Below are 23030 nucleotides of genomic sequence, written 5' to 3'. Positions count from 1 at the left end.
CCGCATGAGACAAATGATCATCTGATAATGACCCAAAGCTATACGAAGAAAAAACAGTGGTAAAGGTAGCTGCATAGGTAAGTACAAAAACCAGTGTTATTACATTTGGGGTTGTAACTTCTCTTTTTATCTATATGACTTAAAAGACAAGTACATAAGACAATTAACTATAAATCCATGCTATTGACCACACAATGTATAAAGTTGTAATTGGTAACAACATAGAGGAAAAGAGTCAGAGCTAAACAGGAGCAGATTTTGTACACTAAGGTGTTACTAATTCAACTAGAGTGTTGTCGATCAAAGAGATTGGTGGCAATCCCTAGGGGAGCAACAGGCCTCTGCATCTAGAGGTTCCACATCCACAGATCAAAAATATTTGGAAAAAAAAGTTACATTGTTGCTGACATGTAGTTAGGCCTACAGTGGTTCATCTGTACTAAATATGTACAGACTTTTTTCTTGTCATTATTCCCTAAACAATATGTAAACTATTTACATAGAATTTACATTGTATTAGGTATTGTAAGTAATCTAGAGAGGATTTTAAGGATACAGGAGGATGTGCGAAGGGTACATAAAAATACTACACCATTTTATATAAGAGACTTCAGCATCCACAGATTTTGGGTTTTGCAGAAGGTCCTGGAACCAATCCCCTGCAGATACCAAGAAATGACTATTCCAAAAAATAACTTTAAAATGTACAGAAATGAGAAAAGAAATCAAAATGGTATACCAGAAAAAAAATCAATAAAACACAAAAGGTGGGAGTAATGAAGAAATTGAGGAAAAGATGTCAGATATATAGAAAGCATAATAAAATAATAGAAGTACGTCCTTATCAGTAATTTTAAATGAAAATGAATTAAACTCTCCAATAAAAAGGCAGAGACAGGTAAAACGAATTTAAAAAGAAAAAGAAAAACAAGAACTAATTCTATGCTATCTACAAGAGGTATAATAGAAAAAAAAAAAACAGAAAATGCTATTCCATGCAAACAGTAACTAAAAGAGAATAGGCATAACTATACTAGTATCAGATAAAACAGTTTAAGTCAAAACTGTTACAATAGACAAAGGACATTAACATATCAAGAAGACTTAACAATTATAAACATATATGCACCTCCTAACACAGCCAAGAAAATATGAAGCAAAAAAAATGATAGAACTGAAGAAAGAAAAAGACAATTCTACATTAATAGTTGGAAACTTCAATATCCCACTTTCAATAAACAGAACAATTGGATAGATCAATAAGGAAACACAGGTCTTCGACAACACTATAATCCCATTAAATCTGACTTATTCAGAACATCCCACCCAAAAACAGATTATACATTCTTCTCAAGTGCACACGGAATACATTCCAGGACAGGCTATATGTTAGGCCCCAAGTAAGTCTCAACAAATTTTAAAAGAAAAATCACTCAAAGTATATTTTCTGACCACATTAGAATTCAATAGCATGTAAAGAAATAAAATACCTAAGAAAAAATTTAACCCAAGAGTGAAATACCTGGATGCTGAAAACTCAAAATATTGCTGAAATTCAAGAACACCTAAATAAAAGGAGACATCCCAAGTTCACAGGTTGGAAGACTTTTTATTGTTAAGATGACAATAATCCAAAGTGATTCGCAGACTCTGCAAGCCCTATCAAAATCCCAATGATGTGTTTTGCAGAAATGGAAAAACCACTCCTCAAATCCATATGGAATTGCAAGAGACTCCAAATAGCCAAAACAATATCAGAAAAGTACAAAGTTGGAGAACTCCTGATTTCAAAACTTAACCACAAATCTGCAGTGTGGTACTGGCACAAGGATAGACTGACAGATCATTGAAATAGAATTTAGAGTCCAGAACATCCACACATCTATGGACAATGGACTTTTGACAATGGTGCTGAGTATGTTCAATGGGAAAAAAACAGTCTCTTCGACAAACAGTGCTGGGACAACTGGACACACACATGTCAAAGAATGAAACCGGACCCTTACCTCACACCACACACAAAAACTAATTTACAGTGGATCAAAGACCTAAATATAACTAAATCTATAAAATCCTTAGAAGAAAACACAGGATTATATCCTCATTACCTTGCATTTAGCAATGAGTTTACCTTCATTACTCTAACAACATGAGCAACAAAAGAAAACATAAATTAGACTTCACAGAAATTCAAAACTTTAGTGCGTCAAAGGACATGATAAAAAAGTGAAAAGGAAACCTATATTGGGGAAAATTATATATCTGATAAAGGTCCACCATCTAAAATGTAATAAAGAACTCTTAGCAGTTAACAACAACCAAGAGACAAACAACCCAATTAAAAATGGCAAAGAACTTGAATAGACATTTCTCCAAAGAAGATATATAACTGGCAACAAACATACAAAAGAACAGATGTTCAACATCAATAGTCATTAGAGGTAAATGCACACAAAAACCACAAGGAGACACTACTTCACACTCACTGGGATGGCTATAATAAAAAAAAAAAAAACCAGAAAGTAAGAAGTGTCGGCAAGGAAGTAAAGAAATTTAAAGCCTTGTGCATTGCTGCTGGAACTTTAAAATGGTGCAGCCACTGCAGAAAACTGGTGGTTCGCAAAAAGCTAAACACAGAACGGCCACACGGCCCAGCAGCTCCACTCCTAGGTGTATACACAAAAGAACTGAAAAGTTATTCAAACAAATACTTGTACATGAATGTCACAGCAGCACTAGTCACAACAGCCAAAAGGTAGAAATAACTAAAATGTCCATCAACATATAAATGGATCAACAAAACGTGATATATCCACACCGTGGAATATTATTCAGCCATGAAAAGGAATAAAGTACCGACACATGTACAACGTGGATGACTTCTCCAAAACATTATGCTTAGAGAAGCCAGACAAACACAGGTACAATCCCATTTGTGTGAAATATCCCAAATGAGTACGTCCATAGAGACAGAAAGCAAACTGGAGGCTGTCAGGGCCAGGGGAAAGCGGGGGAGAGTGACTGCTTCAAAGTTCTCTTCCGAGACAATGCAAAGGAATTGGAACTTGACACAGGTAATGGTTGCACGAAATTGTGAATGTTTTAAATAAGACTGGACTATATACTTTAAAGTGTTAATTTTGTTATATGAATTTTACCTCAGTATTTTTAAAAGTTTTTTTTAATATTAAAAGCAAATTGGAGAAAAAAATAAGCAAATACAAGTAAAAAGACTGACTACAAAAAGAGAAGAAAAAATGAAACAGCAGCTGAAAGACAGAAGAAAGGAAAGATTTGGTTCTCACTTGCTTTTTGTGTTGTTTAAATACAGGTGATTCCAGAGCATGTTTACATATCCCTGGGAACCATCTAGTAGGGAGGAAGGATTAACAAGGCAGGAGTGAGAGATGCGGTGAACAAGGGAACCAAAGCCCCTGTTTCCACAGCAGGCACAGAAAGTGGTCTTTGACAGGACCCACACTTGTCTCCTGGAGCAGAAAAGATGCGAAGGTTTGCGGATGGGGCAGGGGCTGTAAGAGAATTCCTCCGGATGGCTTCATATGAGAGCTGGAGAAAGGGGTAGAGAGAAAGAGAGTATTAAACACTCATCCTGGAGAGTGAGACAGGGAACTTACAAGAGAATGTCAGACGGTTGGGAAGTTCTGAGTTCATACAATCTGTGGTCACGAATCTGTGGTCAAATTAGCAAGCAGCCAGCAATGGAGAAGGCAGATGGCAGGTTTCAGCCTGGTGTGGAGTTCAGCCAATTGGGTTGTAAAATGGAGTGGAAGGCAAGGCAATCGAAGATGTTTATAAAAGAGTAAGTATAAAATCTAAACCAGGTAAGGACGAAAGTGAAATAAGCAGCTTTCACTATCTAATGAGAAAAGTATAGGACCAAAAGAATTTTCAAGTAGAAGCACCAGAAAGAGGTCAGAGTCTAGGTCACAATATGAAATCTCAGAGGTGACCATGGAAGTGGGAGTCCCCGGTCAGAGAAATTGGTTACTGGAGGTTTAAAGGCAGGAGACTGGCAGGCCAGGGTATTAGATAAAACATCAACATGGATGCTTAGCTACAGAGACTAATGACAGGAATAAGGGGAGAGAGTCAGAATGTAAAGCTGTTCCTCAATGAAAACGTGACCAGGTGGCCAAGGCACACAGCTGTGATACAGCCTGATAACAAGAGCTTCGAAGGAACTCTGGGACATCTGAAGAAAGAAGAGAAATGTTTAGAATGTGAGGAATGAAAGAAATGAACCGAGGATGACTTGCAGCCTTTAAGTTAGAGTGATTAATAGTCATTAAATAAGACAGGCAAGGAGGACTACGTGGTTTGGTGAACTAAAAAAAAGAGATTATAAGCTCAGCCCGAGACATATTTAACGTCTCCAGGCCTGTTTCCTAACCTGCAGACTGCGGTAGAAATCTATGGGACTCTAGCGATGCAATGATTACAGAAGAGATACAGGAGAGCATCCAGCACAACACGGCTGAACTCCTAAGGCTGCACTCCCTAAAACACCCCCTCCATGAGTCTCAGATCTTCCTTCTAACCAGAAGCCAACGAAATAGCTTCTCAGGGCAGAGGTAAGGTACAGCATCCCCAAACACAAGAGGAAAGCAGAGGGAAATGGGCGCACAGGCTACACACCTCAGTGTCTCTCTGCCGTACTCCGTCCTGAGGGTGAGACCCTGGCTCCACCTCCTCTGAGCCATGCTGACTAGATTCACATTTGCCTTTCTTGCAATTGCCATCACAGGATTTCTTCTCTCCTTTAAGAAGCACCTGAAGCTGGGCGACAAACTTGGTCTTCCAAGCTCTGAAGTCAGCTTCAATGCTGCCATGTTTGCTTTTAACCACATTGCAGTCACCTTCCCCTCGAGTCATCACACGATGAGCACCGAGCATCCACAGCCACTTGTCGACATTCTTGCCAACCTGCAAGAAAGAGACAGATGAGCTAGAAACACAATCTAAATCACAGGTTGGTAGACTGCTCTGCGAAAGCCTGAAGTTCCTGTGGGACCCCTGCAGCTGCTGGGAGGAGGGAAATGCTTGGCCAAAAGGGCTTCCAGCTCTCCCGTCCCAGACACAACCCACAAGGGCTGCAGTGGAGAGATTATAAGATTCTGCAAAAGGTTTTTGAACAAAGAGACAGGCAAACTGTCTTATTAAACTAAGGATTAGATGCCTTAAAAAGAATTTGAAAACCACTATTCTAAACAATGTCAGAATAACTCATTAGTGAAACAAAACGTAACAAAGTCTCTGGGGCCAAAGCCCATTTACTAACAAAAGGAACGTGGCAAGACTCATAATTTCATAAACTCAGAAATTTATTTTATTGCAATATGAAGTAATGAAGCTGGGGAGCAGGGGTTTTCAAGAAGCATAGTTAAAAGTTAAAAAGCTTAATAGACTTCCTGAGTGGCAAGGCATTAAACAAAATATTTACACATTGGAATTTTACCAGTCCTTTGAAAAGATGGGGGGAAATACACATCTTGATGTAACAACTGAATGAAAGCAAGTTTAAAGAAAGATTTCCTCTTTGGCCTTTCCTCACATTCTCCCAAAGACAGGTGAGCAAGGCTGAGCCCATGTCTGGGGAAAGTCACACATGCAAAAGTTCTAGTAGCTTTTTAGAACCACTAAGGAACTGAGAAGTCTCCAAATATTTATTTTTTAAAGCACAGAGAATAGAATGCAAAAGAAAAGTAGCCAAGTTAATTTGATTTAGAAAAAAAATCCAGGAAAACCATAAATGTTTTATTACATAAAGGGCAATGATTATTTTTCTTCTATTGCCCTTTAAAAATTAATGATTATAAGACAAGGAGTTCAACTGTACTAAGAGTTAGCTTGGGCGATAAAGATTATTCAACAACAGACCAGGCAGCTGAGGAAGTCCAAAGAATCAGCGATTTTCCAACCACAAGGTCCTGCCTGGGGACAGAAGGCTGAACTCAAAGCCTCTGAATCCAAGCCCCTAGGACACTAGACAATAGGAGGCATATTCATTTACTTTATTCCATAAAAATTCACTGACAGCCTACTCTACACCACGATTGGATGTATATGCGTAGCAATTACCAATTATAAAGAATAACACAATTTACTATTAAGTACCAAAGGTTATAGATTATTTCACATACACATACATGTCTATGTATATGTGTCAATTTTTTTATTAAGATAATTTATCCCTATAATTCAACATACATCTACCTGGTACTTACCTTGTTGAAGTGGCCCACATAGACAGAATTTCCGAGGCCGAACACCGCATATTTCATACCCTTCAGGTAAGTTTTGCCAAATCGAAAATCACTGGATGCTTCCTCTAACCATTTGCAGAACCACTCTGCACTCTCGGTTGGTCGACCATCAGTATATGTAGCAACCAGGAAGGCACAAACATTTTTACTAGTAACCTAACCAAGAAAGTAATAATTTCAGAAAAATATTCAAAAAGAAAACTTCTAATGCTGACATTCCTATTACACCAATTTCTAAGGACAAAGGGCGCTTTCATAAACATTCATCTTTCTCCAAAGTGGAAGAAAACACAGCAAGGACCCCTTGCACAGAGGAGCAAACCCAGTCCCTTGCTAATACACCTCCCGGTGCCCTTCGCCAGCTACTCCATTCCGTCTCTCAGACCACCAATTCCTATCGCCTCCAATTTGTCGTACTGGAAACAAAATGCAAGTTAGTCAGGAAAAAAATACAGAAAGATCTCTAAAAAATTACCTGAAAAATGAAAGCAATAAAACTTTTAAAACATAAAGTTACAACTTAGCACTATCATCTACCAGGGGAAACAAAATACATCTTCAGTCTGTTAGTCAGAGTAATTCATCTGCCTGAATGTGTTTTTTAACAGTCCCATGTCAGGAGGTAAGTTGTAAGTAATCCCTTGCTAATTGTTAAGTATCAAAATTTACTAATAATTTTTCACAAATAATTTAGAGCACATCCAAGCTCACTCATTTACACTACAGTGTTTTCTTGGGGGAGAAAAAGATGGACAATTAGTGAGAAGTTTATACACTAAGAAGGGGCTGGCAAACTACAGCCTCCAGGCCCAATCCAGCTTCCGACCTGTTTTTGTCAATACAGTTTTATTGGAGCACAGCCACGCTCACTCATTTTCATACTGTCTATGGCTGTTTTGTGCCTCAAAGGCAGAACTGTAGCTGCATGGCCCATAAAGCTGGATATATTTAGTATCCAGCTTTTTACAGAAAAGGTTTGTCCATTCACGCTCTAAGTGCTTCTCCAACTCTAGCTGCTTCAGAATCACCTGGGGCACTTGTCGAAACACATCTACACTCTGCGTCAGCAGGGCTGCGCTAGGACCTAAGAATCTGAATTTTAACAAGTCCCCAGGAGATGCTGATACTTCTGGTTCAAGGGCCACACTTTGAGAACAACTATTATAAAGTAAACTTCCCTACACGGGTACAACTAGAGGAAATGGAGGGGCAATTCTCAGGTCAAGAAATTAAACTCTCACAGACATTAACTAATGTGGGAAGGTCACACAACTAATAAGAGATTTCTCTAACTCCAAAACCCACACTTCTTCTGGTACCCAAGGGGCTCCCAACCTCTCAGTAGGCTTACACGTGGTTCACACGCACGGCACACTGCCATCAATAACAACCCTCCTTTGACTGTGAGATTCGAAGCAGGAGGGCGCTGGGAACTTCAACCCACTGAGCTTCCCCACCTCTCCGCCACCCCAGGAGTCTAACACACCAAAGGGACAGGCTCCACACCGTGTGATAATCAGTGTACCACACCATATTCCACACCTCTGATGGCCACTGGAAACTGAACCAACTGAAATCTCTTAGCATGAAAATGAAATTTGCTCTGAAGATTCTAATCATCCCAGAACACAGAAGGTCAATTAAATTTGAATTTTGACTAAAGAAAAAATAAGACAATTACCAACCTCTTCTACTAGATGATCATCTGGATCATAGTCTTTCAGATTAATAATTGCCACAGGCAGATGTAGGGAAGTGACAGCTTCGGCAAGGACTGTTGCAAATTTCTAATAAGGAAAAAAAAAAATCAATCTTCAATAAGCTAAATAAGCAAAATACTGTCTTCATTTAAACCTGTCAGCAAGGGAATGAGGCATTTCTCATGAAAATTTTTTTCACTGACTGACATATTTCATCAGAAACACAAATACTGCCCAGACCTATGTGGCTGAGTTGGTTGGCAGTCATCCCACAAAGCGACAGGTTGCCAGTTCAATTCCCAGTAACGGCACATGCCTAGGTTGTGGGTTCAGTCCCTGGTCAAGGCTCGTACAAGAGACAACTGATCATTGTTTCTCTCCCTCTTTCTCCCTCCCTTCCCCTCTCTAAAAATAAATAAAATATTTTTAAAAACACATACACACAAATACTATTTGCACTTTAACCATTTTCTCAAGCATCTTTATAGAAATCAATCATTCAACGTTTTTCTCAAAGTACATATGGGGCTAAATCTAAATTGGCTTTCAGACATTCCAGCTGCTTTGCCCCACTGGAAAAGACACAGAGGCATACAAAAAATACTGAAGAGAGAAGAGAATGGGAAATAGGAGAAATGTTAACACATTTCTGGAAGATAAAAAGCAAACAGGCAAGATGACAGGAGAAAGTCCTAGGGGAGAGTTCACTACTGCAGAAACGGGAGGAATCCAGGGGAAGAGAAGAGCCAACAAGCACACAAGTGTGCAGAGAGCTTATGCAGCATTCACTCTTTATTCCCAGGCAACACACCTCTAGCTCTCAGACAAAATGGACCAAATGTTTGGGGAAAGCTACAGCTTCATCCCAGATGTTGCCACCCTAGGAAAACGCCCTCCTCTTTCGTGTTTAGCGAAGGCTGCCAAGCATGTATTCACTTACTGGGCATCTGCTATGCCAGTCTGAGCTCTGGGCACTAATACACAACAGTGAACAAGAACACAGTCCCTGCCCTCAAGGAGCTTGTATTCTGATGGACAGAGAAAATAACCCAGAAATGAGAAAATGTACAGTATGTCAGATGGCAAATAGTGCTATGGAGGAAAATAAATCAGGATAAGGGGAAAATACAGTATTAAAGGTATGAGGGAGAATTGTTATTTTACAGAGAGGGCCGGGACAGGAGTATATAATAAAGAATAAGTATTTGGCCTCTGTCTCCAGTTCTTGGAATCCCAAACCCTCAGAACTTACTGTCTTTGCTATGCTAATGAAATGACAAGAGGAGGGATGAGTCCTAGGTAGCTTCTGGATAGGGCTGGTTGCCAGAAAACCTACCAGGTGATTGCAGGTTTAGAACTTCGAGTATCCTTTCTCTCAGTGGGTTCAAGCATCCATGGCCAATGATTTAATCAATCATGCCAACATAATGAAAGCTCTATTAAGGTTTTGCTGAGTTGGGAATACACTGAAATTGCAGAAGGAGCGGGCAGTGCTGAATGAAGACCAGTGGTGAGATGACTGTGTAATCCAGAGCAAAGGAGGGTGGCTTGGACCAGGGTGCAGTAGTGAGCGTGGTGAGAAGTGACTGGAATCTGGGTCTATTTTGTATGTAGAAAAAACAGTATTTGCCGACAGACTGGATATGGTAGTAAGAAAAGAAGTCAAAGGGCCATTTCTGAACTAGGCAACTGGAAGAATGAAGTTACCATTTACAAAAATAAGAACGATTGTAAGTGGAATGGGTTTGAGTAGAAAATCAGAGTTTAGTTATAAGCATATTAATTTTGAGATGGCTAGTAGACATCCAAATGAAGATCTAAGACAGGCAATTGGATATAAGATTCTGGAGTTGAGGAGTGATTCGGATTAAAAACATAAATTTAGAGCCCATCATCTAATACAGGGGTTGGCGAACAAAGGCTCACAGGCCAAATGTGGTCCTCAATTTCTTTGTATAAGTAAAGGTCCCTGGAATACACTCATGTCCATTTACTGACACACCGTCAATGGCACAGGTGGCAAACACAAGGCCCATGAGCCAAATCCGGCCCTCCACCTAGTTTTATCCCACCCAGCACCTTGTTTCTACCTGGCGGCAGCTAAGCTCTCACTTAACTGTTAAGGAGTAGTTACATTTATACAGTCCTAAAATTACATTCGGCCCTTTGAAGGCAACCTCGAGGCTGATGTGGCCCCTGGTGAAAATGAGTTTGACACCCCTGGTCTATGGCCACTTCCACACTGCATCAGTGGAGTTGAGCAGCTGCAGTAAAGACCATATTGTAATAGGGGGTTCTGGCCAGATCACTGGGGGGCAGGACAGAAACCCTCAAGAGCCAACACTTCCCCCCCAGAAGGGAGGGGCTTGTAGGAAGCACAGAGGACTGCAGACTGAAATAGCAGCTGCACACGACAAGGCTCGGGCAACTGTAATCAAAGCCACAGGACTGCGCGAGCAGAGAAGGTCACAACACATGCCTAATGAGGTGATGCCATACCCAGGACAAAGAGTCACTGCGTTCCTGTGTTCAGCTGGGAAACTTCTGTCCCCTTCTACAAAATGGTGGCCAGAAAAGGGTCAAAGGACTAGGAAGCTGACAAATATGGTGGGTACACACATGAAAAAGCCAGGCACTCAGTTGTGCATTGATTTCTGGGCTGAGTCTTTAAAATTCAACTCCCCAGGAAACCTGGCCTTTCTCCTCCCCTGGTGAGACCAGTCAGCCGCAGCAGGTCCGAGTGTCTGAGACCAGTGGACCCAGGCGCCCCTCCCACACTCAAAGCAAAGGCAGGGCTGGTGGTGCTGCTTGGGACTCCGGCAAACACACACAGACTTGTGAGTCACCTGGAGCTGAACTGCAACCAGGAACCAGCTAAGCAGCCTGAATGATCGTGCTGCAGACATGTTTCACAAAGGATGGTACTCTGAGGAATGGGAGAGGGGATTCCAGGTACTTCCTTGAACTGGTGTGGTCTAGCAGAGGGTGGCAGGATTGTTATTTAACCCTGTTATTATTTAACCCTGTGGAGGTCTTAAAAAATTACAGTGTAGGAGGTGTCTCTGAGAGATACATTCATTACTAGTATGTGCTGAAATGCAAAAAAAAATTTAAAAACACTGCAAATTTGCAGTGTTATTATATTATATAATAAAATACATTTTTTAATTTATTTTCAGTTACAATCTAGAAATTATTAAACAAAGAAATATAAAAGTGTAAAGAATAAAATTTTTTCTTTTCAAACAACGGAAAGATGGATGTTGCTAAAAAATACAACCATAAAAAAAAGGCTTTAACATTAATTAGAATCTTCAGTAGTTGGCTTTGCAAAATGTTTGTAAGTCATCACAAACAATATCGCTACATTCAGGGCATAAATACTTTTCACAACACTTGCAAAAATATTTTGATAAGCGACTCGTTTTGGATGCAGAGCACGTAACACATCTTTTTCTTTTTCTGTTTGTCTAGGAAGCCATATCTACGTCATCACCAGAATTTCCTTCAAGCTGTGTTTGAAACTGATGAAGTTTCAGGTGTAAAGGCTCATGCACACCTGTGGAGATTTCTGAATGCCTTTTTATTTGTTCTGACACTAACTGCGTTAATAGATTTCTAATAAATATTCTGCCCCTTATTTTCACATTGCTGTTCAGCATGTGGTCTGAGCATTTATCCCTGCAATATTCAAAATTGTGTAGAATATAACCATAGGCCATCTTCTCGTGTTCCTGGGCACATTTTATGTACCTAGCACTTGGTCCACAGTGTCAACTCCTGACTTTGGTTGGTTGTAATATTCTATTGTCACATGTTATAACCAAACTTACAGCTTAAACGTTACAGTTTAACATTAGTCACGTACAAACATGCAGCTAGTCATGACCTGGAGCCTAAGCACCCGATATGTGTAACAATTTAAAACAAGAGTTGGTTTGTATCCCTCAGATCAGCCGCGACCTCCGCAGGGTTAAAGGGAGCAGGGCTCTGAGGCAGAAACCTGCCAGTACTCCAAAACTGCCCGGCCTTTAAATAAAGGGCCCCTTTCCTTTTCCACCAGACTTCAGACTCCAGAGTTCTGCCTACGGGTGGTGAGCAACAGGACCCCCTGACTGTCCTGCAACAGCACTGGCTGTTAAGACATACATATAAAATTTTTAAAATCTAGCCCTTTATAGACAGAATTTGAAGCTCTAGATAACAAGATCCCTTAGAGAGTAAAGTAAATGCAGACAGATAAAGACAGTCTCAAGGGCTGTGCCCTGAGACACTATCTTTAGAGGTCAAGAAGATAGAAAAAATCAGCAAGTAATAGTAAGACCAGCTTCAGCAAAGTTAAGAGGAGACCCTAGAGAACAATGACCTGAAACTTAAAGCAAGAAAGTATTTCAAGAAGAAAGGAGTGGTCATGCAGCTAATAGGTCAAGTAAGGTGAAGACTATGAATTAATTAGCAAAATGGAAGTCACTGGGAGCACGTCAGGGCATGCAAGCCTAATTAAGTGGTTTAACCAAAACAGGAGCAGAGAAACTAGAAATCACAAGCACATACACTTTCAAGGAGCTGTACTTTAAAAAATGAGGTGGTCATTAGAGGGAGACGTGGGACCAATAGGTCACACGGCATGCCCCGACCCACCTCAGACAGCGCATCCAGTGAGAATTTACAATTACGGAAAACAAATCTGTTCACAGAGTAACAGAGAAAACCCACACCAGCTACCCCATCATTTTGTCCTAAATGTGAAGAGAAAACCACGGATCACCAAGAACATGATGAGAACAAGCAGCAGGAAAGAGAAATACCGGCAGCAGAAACACTGAGAAAGCTGATAACTAAGGATACAGAAATGGAGTTCAATAAAATATATTGCTAAATTGTTAACAAAATGTTATAAAAATTGAGCAAAATGACATTTTTGTAATTAAAAAATAATAGTGGACACAAAACATTCAAAAAACATTTGGAATTAAAATCCAAGAACCCAGAATGAAAAAAAAAGTTACCATAAAGTATGAAAGAAAAGGTTTGAGACATAAAAGACCATCCAAAACCTCCAACATCCAACTAACAGGAGTTAGAACCACAAAAATGGAAGGGAGAGAAAATGGAAGGCAGAACTACCTGTCAGAAATATTAGCAGAATTAATGCAAACAAATCTTCAAAACTAAAGAGTCCAAGAGTCCAGCAGAATGGCTAAAAAAAGCTCCAACCCAGACATGGGCAGTAGTAGCGTCCCCAAAATGGACACTACTACCGTCATTCACTTTTCACTAGTCCCTACTTCTATGCCAACAGGCATCAATAATGGACTTGCAACTCTCTCCATTCTGCTTAGGCAGAAGCAACCTTCACAACAAAAATACTTCACAACAGTGACCTCCAGGCACCACAAATCACCTGGAATTGAGCACAAGAGATAAAGCCTACCAACCATCCCAAAAATGAAAAACAGATGCTGGAAAAGGGAAAAGAAGATGGAAGACGGGAGGACCAATTCAGTTCATTGTTAAAAGGCACTTTTCAGGGATTTTCTTAAAAGATCAGGAATCCAATGAAAAGTGTCATAAAAAGTTCTTACCTTGGCCCTGGCCAGTGTGGCTCAGTTGGTTGGAGCATTGTCCCATACACCAAAAGCTTGAGGGTTTGATTCCCAGTCAGGGCACATCCTAGGTTGTGGGTTCTATCCCCAGTTGGAGGGCATGCAAGAGGCAGCAGATCAATGTTTCTCTGTCTCTCTCTCTGTCTCTCTCCCTCTCTCTGTCTCTCTCTCTCTCTCTTCCTCTCTAAGATCAATGAAGGTATCTCCTTGGTGGAAGATTAAAAAACAAAAGTTCTTACCTTGGCTGTACCAGTCTGGGAACCATAGAAAATCTTCACTCCAGATACAAAAACTTCCTTCTTTTGAAGAGAGATATAACCATTTGTCATCAAATCCCGAGTTGCTTTTGGAACTGATTTCTCCTGTGAGTTCTTGTTCTTGAAGATAAACAACTATACAAATCCATCAAGTTTGAATCTTTTCCTAACTTCAGTAGGAACAAAAAGTAGCACAAGTACTGACCCATTTTATTACTCTCCTAATCTTTCTGGGTGTACTCCTCAAATACTAACCCTTTGGTATAATTAGATCCTTAAAAGACAGAACCCACATTTCTTGAAACCAAAATGATTCCTATTACAGTATTATATGAGTAAAAGTATTATTCAAAGGTAAAACTATACATTTCATTCATAATATATTTTAGTAGAATAAGAGTAGAAACTTATTGTCTGATCCTTAATCAGTGGGAAGAGACTACTACCCCTTAAAGATGTAAGATAGATTTGTTGTTTTGTTTTTTACAAAAGTTGAATTTTTCATTACAAAATCTTCTTGCATCTTAAGAATGAGACGTCCACAGCACATCAAAGAAAAGGTGAGAGTAAAATAATTTAGGCCATAATAACTTAATCTGTAAAGAATAAAGTTTTTTAGGCATTAAAAAAATGTCTAGAGACTAAATATAAAAGTGATTTAAAGTTCCTTTTAGCTTTTCTGCATTTTTCTGAATGCCTTAGACAACCTTCATTCTAAATTCTCTGTAAAATCTAATGCCTAAATACTCTCCTGTAAAAAATAACTCCACTTACCTGCTTCCTGATGGCAATCTGGAAACAAATCCAAAGGCTAATACCAAAGGCAAAGCCCAAATATATGTAAAATCTGTGTATCCATAATGATATTAAAGGTGAGAAGTCCCATGAATCCAAAGAAGGACCTAAATTTAAAATGATACATATATGTAATTTTATTTAAAGCTACATATACAAAGATGTACATCCGTATTTTAAGAATTAAAAAACAATAATAAAACTTCCAACCTCCATATTCAACAAGGCTAATAAATCTATAGAAAGTCAACTCTAATAATACATTATGTGGGAACGTGATAAAATTATGATAATGCTAACTCAATACATACATATATATATCACCTGGAATTATATGTTGGGATTTTATATATATAAAACCTTTATTTGGTAGCATTTGAAAGCAAGAGAAGGGAACACAAAGTCCAAACACTTTATGTAAAATTATGAGTTCATTTCGCTGTTATGCTTGCTCCATTAGAAAAGTTTTAAATAGTACTAAAACTATTCCCTTTTTTCCCATTTTATTTTTAAAGATCCATGGCTACTTGTAACGGGATCTTAAATAACTGTCCCCACGCTCCATTCTTTAGAAGGAGATATGGATGGACCTGGCCTCCAATGTTAAAACCTGGGATCAATTTCAAAAGGCGAAGCCTAAAATTTGGGGCCCACATTTGAGGCTGCTCCACCCTGGAAAGGTCCTCAATACAAACTAGTAAAACGGCGGACGGGGTGTCCGTTTTCTCTGCCCTTTACTGGAGGTTAGAAGCAAAAAGCAAAACCCAAGTCAAAAGGAAAGATCAATCCTCCCTTGCCCTCAGCTGTACCCGTGCTGACAAGAACAACCACCTCTGAAGGGACCTGAGAACACCACTCAGCAGGGAGAGGGTCTCAGAACACACGGTTTCTCCCCTCCTGCCCCACGAATGTTGTCCGCCTGGGGCCCTTACCCATGATCCTCAAAGTCCGGGCTCTTCGGCACCACAGGAGACTACGATTGCGGACATGAAAAACCTAGCGGCTAGTTCGAGTACGGAGAGACAAAACTATCTGTCAGAACTACCTCGTTGTATTAGCTCTATAACCTGAGATCGCGGAACTGGGGGCAGCCATGTCACTCGAAGGTTAGTCGCGATTGGCTCAGAGGGAGAAGGGGCGGACCCAGAGGGGAGCACCACTTAGAACTCTGGGTGAGGAAGCCGGAGCTCGCTGGTCCTGCTTGGATTGGCTCAGAGGGGAAAGGGGCGTGCCCAAAGGCACGCAATGCTCAGAACTCTTGGCAGCTACAGCGATTCCGGACTCTCCAGTAGTGGGCAGGGAGGAGGAAGGTGCGGGTCGGTGAAAACAGCAGTGGCCAAGGGAAAAAGAGGTGGGGAGGGGGAAGGTGACGTTAAAAGAGACTAATAACGTCATCAACCAAGTGAAATCTGTGAGCTCGTTTGCATCCCTGTTGAAACACTGTGAAAGGGCATTATGTAGGGGAAATTTGATTACGGACTGGCTCTTAGAAGATATGAAGAAAATATAGTTAATAGTGTTAGGTGTATTTTAGGATAGACAAGTATTTAAAGCTAAACCTTATGATGATTTGCTTTAAAATACAACAAAGTGAGGGAGAAAGAATGAAACAAGAAAATATGTATAATTATTGGAACGGGCCGATGGGTACATGGACATTCATTACACTTCTTCCTCTGTTTCTACGTTAAAAATTTTTCGTAATGAAAGGTTAATTAAGGTGGGAGTAGATGGCCCTGAACTCTGCGAAACTATGAGACCCGCGCCAAGTTTCAAGGCCTACCAATATCAGCTTCAACAGCCAATCAGAGCTCTTTAGCTCATTGACGAAATTATCTCACCTAAGGAAAAGCGTCTCTATTTCCGGCACGGAATGATGACGTAAGAGCTACAATGCGCAGGCGTTATTTCTCGCTTTTTCCCGGTTCGGTTTTCGCACAACGTGAAGCCTGCGCAGTAAGTCAGCCCAGTGTGTGGTGGCGGCCGGCTAGGCCGAGTCAGTCGCGCGACTTGGCTGTTTGCGCGCGACACTGTACAGTGTGCCGCCGGATCGTTACAGTGACGCGCAGGCGGCTCTCAGGCCGGTGGCGCAGGTCTGCCGTGGTTGGTTGGACCCAAAATCTGAGCAGCCACAATGTCCATCTTCACTCCCACCAACCAGATCCGCCTAACAAATGTGGCCGTCGTACGCATGAAGCGCGCTGGGAAGCGTTTCGAAATCGCCTGCTACAAAAACAAAGTCGTCGGCTGGCGGAGCGGCGTGTGAGTGACCCTCTCCTTCCAGACCCTGGCAGGACTTGGTAGCCTCTGAGGCGGCTGGCCTCTGGTGGTCGAATAAATCGGCTAAGCTGGGGTCGTCAGGGAAAGAAATGGAAAACTTTTTTCCGCTGGAAGCGTGAGAAGTCACTTTTTTTCCCCCGAGCTTAGTGCCTCAACCATGCGGTTTTGCGGGGGGGGGTTTAATTGGTTAGGTTTTGTTTTGGGTTGTCGGTTTGGAGTTTGGTTTTGCTTTGCTTTGATACTGTCACAAAGGCTACAGCCAAGAAACCCCCATCATTATAGTCCTTTTACCAGAATAATGATTAAGGCAAAGAGGCCAGTCTTACAAATATTAGTTATAGTGCAACTACTGTCACAGATCTTTGCGCAGCATCATCAAAGTGCGTAGTGTCTTCGCTACTGCCACCTAGAGATCGGTATTCAGTGGCAGCAGCCAGACCCACACCCACACCCACACCCACCACTGTTTCACATATCGTCCCACAACGCCTTTCTCCAGTGAATAAATGCGAATACAAATGCGGTTCTGAGCTTTTGAAAATGTTTCCTCGGCACCGAGGGACTTTTAGGAGTCTTTGTTGTTTCTTGCCATTTGTATGAATAATATAAATGAATCTCCAAGTTTCAAGTGTATTAACTTAGGACTTTATCTCCTGTCCTCACAAGGGAAAAAGATCTTGATGAAGTTCTGCAGACCCACTCAGTGTTTGTAAATGTTTCTAAGGGTCAGGTTGCAAAGAAGGAAGATCTCATCAGTGCATTCGGAACAGATGATCAGACTGAAATCTGTAAGCAGGTGGGTTTTAACAGCTGCAGCATAACTGACCCTAGTATCCATTTGTAGTGTAAGTATTTAGAGGTGTGTTAAACTTAATTATTATTTTTTTTGGAGTGAACAGTGAGCACGCAATAATTTGATCTGCACAGTATCACTTTTAATAATTCAGGACATGGATTTTTTTTAATTGACGTGTAGTAGACCTACAGTGATTCAACATTTATATACTTTATGAAGTGATCACCACGATGTCTGTTAACCATTGCCACCATACATAGAACATAGATGTTTTTTTGCCAAAGCTTCTAGAAATTAAATGTTGTACTAAATTGCCTTGTTTTGTTCATTTATGTATTTTTAAAGTAATATATCTGAAAATAGAACTTCTTTTCAAGTGGTTTGTCATTAAGACCCTTCGCTAAGATTGCCTTTCCCCCTTCTAACCCCAAATAAGGGATATTCTGTAGCACAAGATAATCCATTTTTTAGGCAAAACTCAAATTATTGCCTACATTTCAGTAGCTACAGAGGGTGAAATTTAATTTTCTTATTTATTCTTGTGAGTTAACAAAATAGTATGTAGTAAAGACATTGCTTTCTTAAATATGTTGGGATTTTTTTAGATTTTGACTAAAGGGGAGGTTCAAGTATCAGATAAAGAACGGCAGACACAGCTGGAGCAGATGTTTAGGGACATTGCAACTATTGTAGCTGACAAATGTGTGAACCCTGAAACAAAGAGGCCATATACCGTTATCCTTATCGAGAGAGCAATGAAGGACATCCACTATTCAGTCAAAATCAACAAGAGTACAAAACAGCAGGTTAGTGGTTTTTAATGTTATCAGAAAGTATCCATGAAAATCACTTTTCTCTGAAGAAATCATTAAAATAATTGGTCTGCAGTAATGATACTACTTGAGAGCTGGTGGATAGATTGCGGGGGGGCAGGGAAAGAATATGTATTATAGAGGAGAAATGGAATTTTTTTTAACTAAACACAAATATATATAGAACTCATCTTTCTATCCAAAATCAAACCTTTAAAGATAAAACTTGGATTCTTTTCTATTTTCTGGATAGTTATAGTTATCTATATAGTTTGCTAATATTTTCCCCCATTCTGTGGGTTGTCTTCTTTTCCTCACAGTTTTTTGAACCACAGAAGTATTTCATCTTAAAGTTCAATTTGCCTATTTTTTAAATCTGTTTGCTTATGCTCATGTCATGTCCCAGAAACCATTGCCGAATCCAGCTAGGTGGAAACAGCTGTGCTTTGAATACCTCATGAAATAAGGCAGCGGAAGCAGCAAAGGAATTGCAGACATTTTCAATTTTGTCTTGATAGGCTTTGGAAGTGATAAAGCAGTTAAAAGAGAAAATGAAGATAGAACGTGCTCACATGAGACTTCGGTTCATTCTTCCATTGAATGAAGGAAAAAAGCTGAAAGAAAAGCTGAAGCCACTGATCAAGGTTATAGAAAGTGAAGACTACGGTCAACAATTAGAAATTGTAAGATTAAAGTATTCTTATTTCTTTGCTTCCGTGTTAACCAAAGTAGTTTATTCACTAGTCATAAATGTGTAACAGACATTTAGAAGATGTGAACAGTAAGACATTTCCAGAAACATTTTACCTAGAATTAGGTAAAAATGTTAAGGTCAAAGTAGAACTAAAGTGTAATTAACAACACTTAAAATTGTCTGTTCCCTTGTTTTCTAGTTAAATTATTTATGATAAAATCATGTTGGTCATGTGACAAGGCATGAACCTCGTTGTTTAATGACTTACTCAGATTTTAGGAGAGAGTATATTTTACAATGAGTCTTACATTATGAGGAAATAAAAGACTAAACGTTGGTCAGCGTCATGTTTTTTTTAGAGAGGAAGGGGGAGAGAGGGGAAATAGGCATTTGTTGTTCCACTTATTTATTGGTTGATTCTTGACCAGTGTGCCCTGACTGGGATCAAACCCACAACCTTGGCCTATTGGGATGATGCTCTAACCAACTGAGCTTCCTGGCTAGGGCACCACAGAACATTTTAAAGAAGCAGTAAAAATACTGTGTCTTTGAGTCTTCACCCCATAGCTTCAGACATAGTGTAAATTCAGCTTTCCGCAAATTTATGTCCTTAGACTTTGCAGCAGCTTTAGAAATAAGTGAGCTCTAGAGGACTGTTGAGCATTCCACTCCAGATGTGATACTCTGAAGTTCTACAATCCTTTCAAAACCTTATACGTGGTTTCTCTATAGGCGTTCTAGCTTCTCTACTTCAGGTGTGGATAAAACGGGATGATTTTATTAAACTATAAAATTTAATGCTGAGTTTTGGTATCAAAAGTATCATAGTTTTCTAATCCAACTGCTCTGTCTTACAGCAAGCTGAGGGATGTGGATAAGTCTTTAAACATTAAACAGCGAAGTTAAGGCCTTGTCACAGGAACCTCCGTGCATACTTGTGGACATGGGCTGAACTGTAGTGCCGCGTGCTGCCCTGGGCATCACCCTCTGTGTCGCACTGGAAAGCTGTAGTAGTAGAGCTGTCTGGAAAGTACAGGGTCTGGCAGAAGTAACACCTGCTTGAGTGTGTTTGGTAGAGTCATAATTTATAATTGGTGTGATAATTTATAGTTTTAATTTGAACATTTCACCTGAATGCCACATGGTGTGCTTGAGCATGATACTGTTATGTTACAGAATTACATGTTTGATTTTGTAATAAAAAGGGGTGTGTTTTTTTAAGATTGTATTTATTTTTAGAGAAGGGAAGGGGGAGAGAAACATTAATTGCCTCTTGAGCGCCCCCTATTGGGGACATGGCCTGCAGCCCAGGCATATTCCCTGACTGGGAATCAGAACAGTGACCCTTTGGTTCGCAGGCCAGCACTCAATCCACTGAGCCACACGAGCCAGTGCAGGGGTGTTATTTGTGCCAGACCCTGTATTGTGAGTTCGTCTTAGAGGAAGTTAAAACTGTGTTCATTCTATTGTGTTGCTCCTCTTCATGTGGTAAACAGCTGTGTTAAATGTTTCAGGTGTGTCTAATTGACCCAGGCTGCTTCAGAGAAATTGATGAGCTAATAAAAAAGGAGACAAAAGGCAAAGGTTCTTTGGAAGTGCTCAGTTTGAAAGACGTGGAAGAAGGAGATGAGAAATTTGAATGACATTCACCAGTCTCTTCAGCTTTGAAACACTAAAACATTTTCATTTCCCACAGTCCTGTTTTCTTTGTGTGGTCTGCCAAATACTTGCTCAGACTATTTTATGTTTTCCATCTTTGTGTTAAACATAAAAATACGTTGCTAAATAAGTATTATAATGTGGGCTAGTTTGGTTTTATTTATAAATTGGGGTTATAGGTAAAAATGAAAAATTCAAGATACGAAGTCCAGAGCAGCATTTTGCTGTCTCATGCCTTTGTAGCTTTCCAAGGTGAAAGTTGTTTGAGGCAGCTCTTGTGGGTAAGAAGTTAAATTTTGTACATTTTAATATTAATTTGGGGGGGGATATGTCTGTATAACAAAAAGGGAGCATTTGGTGAAAAAGCAATGTGTGTATAGGGGTAACTATTGTGGCCTAATATAAAGGTTGGATGATGACTTCCTGATTATCTGAAAAATAGTATGACTGTGCAAGACTTAAATAACTTTCATTAAACATGCTGCCATAACCTACATTATTCTTGGTAAAGAAAAACAGTCATTTATTTCTAATTCTTACAGTTTATAATATATGTTAATGTAGCTGAAATTATGAAATCAATAAAACCACTCTTTATTTTTATTAAACTATGGCTTGTGTTTCTGCACAGCGTGCTTTTTTCCCTTTTTTCCTCCTCTGCCTCTTATCTGGTAGGGTTGGAGAGATGTCGCCAGGGTTAACTACGTCGGTATGAACAGTATGCTTTGAACAGGGCCTGTTCTGATAAACGCCTGATAGATCTTTGCTGATATTTGAGAGGCATTTGAATTTATTTTTAGGATTAACACTTAAATGGACAGGCGTGCAAGTGTTTTTAAATCTACCCATCCTCAAAAGAGATATTCTAGAATACAAATTTAGGTTTCACTCAAAATAACATGCAGGTATATTTTGTGGACAGAAGTTTTTAACTGAAAAAGAGTTCTTAACTTGAGCAGGTCCTGAAAGCACATAGAATTTACTGCTATTCGAAGTTCCCAGAAATGTCCCATTTTAAAATATATTCGACTGAAATTACGAAGTCAAAATTTTTTCTTGTGCCAAAAAAATTTTCTTATTTGATAACATGGGAACACACTGTTAATGATGAAATTGAACTACTATTTTGATATAACCCTTAAGATGACCCCCCTCACTGACATCATTTCAGTTGTATAATGTAAAGGTGAAGTCCCTGGGAATTATTTTTAACCAATGAAGTTTACACTAATTTATTTCCAGCTTAGTTAAAGCTGTGTTTCAGGTCAAAAGTGATAGTAATTAAAAATGTTCAATAGCTGCATCTTCGGCTGGAAAAAAGAAGCAAGCAGTTACTTTAACAGTGCTTTAAGTTATTCTCATTATTCATCTCTAAAACGCTGGAGCTGCAAGTCATGTCAAATGTAGATCACATCCGAGTAATGCTTCTGATGTATAAGAACTGTTTATATCAGCAATTTTCAGCCTTTTTTCATCTCATGGCACACATGGACTAATTTATAGATAAAATTCTGGAACACGCCAAAAAACTTTTTTTTTTTGCCGATCTGACCAAAAAAAAAAATGTATGCTTTTGATTCGTTCACACTGGATGGCTGTTGTGTTGGCTGTTGTCATTTTGTTATTTGAAAATCTAAGGGGCCCTGTCTGGGTGTGGGTCGGAGCCCCATCCCATATACCAAAAGGTTGTGGGTTCGATTCTCAGAATACATACCTCGGTTGTGGGCTACATTGGATTATTTTAAGGATTGATCTGTTTGTTTGTTTTCTCAATGCAGGCTGTATTTTGTACATTTGGTCAGGGTGGCATTTCAGAATTAACCCTTTCTGTTAGCACAGCTCTTTTTCTGTGCAGCTCCCCTTGTAGCCATCCGTACACAATTACGTGCTTCAGCCCATGGAACCTCATACTTTGGAATTCTCTCATAGGCCTTGATCTTGCTCTACATTGTAAAACAGCAGCTTAAATAGCTGTCTGGCATGCTACATTGTTAGCTCTTCAAGGGCGGGGAGTCGCACTTGGGTGTAACCCACCCACCATGTAGACAGGGAATAAATGTAGAGTAATAAGCGTGCTATCTCAATAAGGGCCAATGCCACCCAACATGAGGGTGAGTGATAACAAATTTGACTGGCTAATGGCTTTT

At 39.8% G+C, this 23030-nt stretch overlaps 2 protein-coding genes across 4 annotated transcripts in view; one reads left to right on the top strand and one right to left on the bottom strand.

The window, feature by feature from the left end:
* The window catches only part of LOC112314803 (S-adenosyl-L-methionine-dependent tRNA 4-demethylwyosine synthase TYW1), a 161184-nt gene extending 145430 nt beyond the window's left edge, over nucleotides 1-15754 (bottom strand). For 2 of the 3 annotated variants that reach the window (XM_024571335.3, XM_053929786.2), the window contains exons 1-6: nucleotides 15575-15754; nucleotides 14622-14749; nucleotides 13830-13982; nucleotides 7970-8071; nucleotides 6246-6440; nucleotides 4657-4944 (exon numbers count right to left, since the gene is read on the bottom strand). In XM_024571335.3, coding sequence (XP_024427103.2) covers nucleotides 4657-4944; nucleotides 6246-6440; nucleotides 7970-8071; nucleotides 13830-13982; nucleotides 14622-14749; nucleotides 15575-15578 — 870 coding nt within the window. In that variant the 5' untranslated portion in view covers nucleotides 15579-15754. The remainder of the gene's footprint in view (nucleotides 1-4656; nucleotides 4945-6245; nucleotides 6441-7969; nucleotides 8072-13829; nucleotides 13983-14621; nucleotides 14750-15574) is intronic. The other variant, XM_024571336.3, reaches the window with a different exon arrangement.
* Nucleotides 15755-16530: 776 nt separating this feature from the next.
* On the top strand, nucleotides 16531-21511 carry SBDS (SBDS ribosome maturation factor). Its single transcript, XM_024571600.4, has 5 exons — nucleotides 16531-16904; nucleotides 17589-17718; nucleotides 18324-18524; nucleotides 19049-19213; nucleotides 20739-21511. The coding sequence occupies exons 1-5, from the start codon at nucleotides 16777-16779 to the stop codon at nucleotides 20865-20867; spliced, it is 753 nt and encodes a 250-aa protein (XP_024427368.1). The 5' UTR covers nucleotides 16531-16776; the 3' UTR covers nucleotides 20868-21511.
* The last annotated feature ends 1519 nt before the right edge of the window (nucleotides 21512-23030 follow it).

Source organism: Desmodus rotundus, chromosome 1 (genome assembly GCF_022682495.2).
Source record: "Desmodus rotundus isolate HL8 chromosome 1, HLdesRot8A.1, whole genome shotgun sequence".
NCBI classification, from domain to species: Eukaryota; Metazoa; Chordata; class Mammalia; order Chiroptera; family Phyllostomidae; genus Desmodus; species Desmodus rotundus.
Note: the sequence above shows the minus strand (reverse complement) of the source record. Positions and strands in the feature narration are given on the sequence as shown.

Bases quoted from the DNA above. Each gene is read 5' to 3' on its own strand.
- SBDS (XM_024571600.4), top strand. From the start codon at position 16,777: ATGTCCATCTTCACTCCCACCAACCAGATCCGCCTAACAAATGTGGCC. The intron at 16,905-17,588 runs GTGAGTGACCCT...TGTCCTCACAAG, and splicing joins GTCGGCTGGCGGAGCGGCGT to GGAAAAAGATCTTGATGAAG. The intron at 17,719-18,323 runs GTGGGTTTTAAC...GGATTTTTTTAG, and splicing joins AGACTGAAATCTGTAAGCAG to ATTTTGACTAAAGGGGAGGT.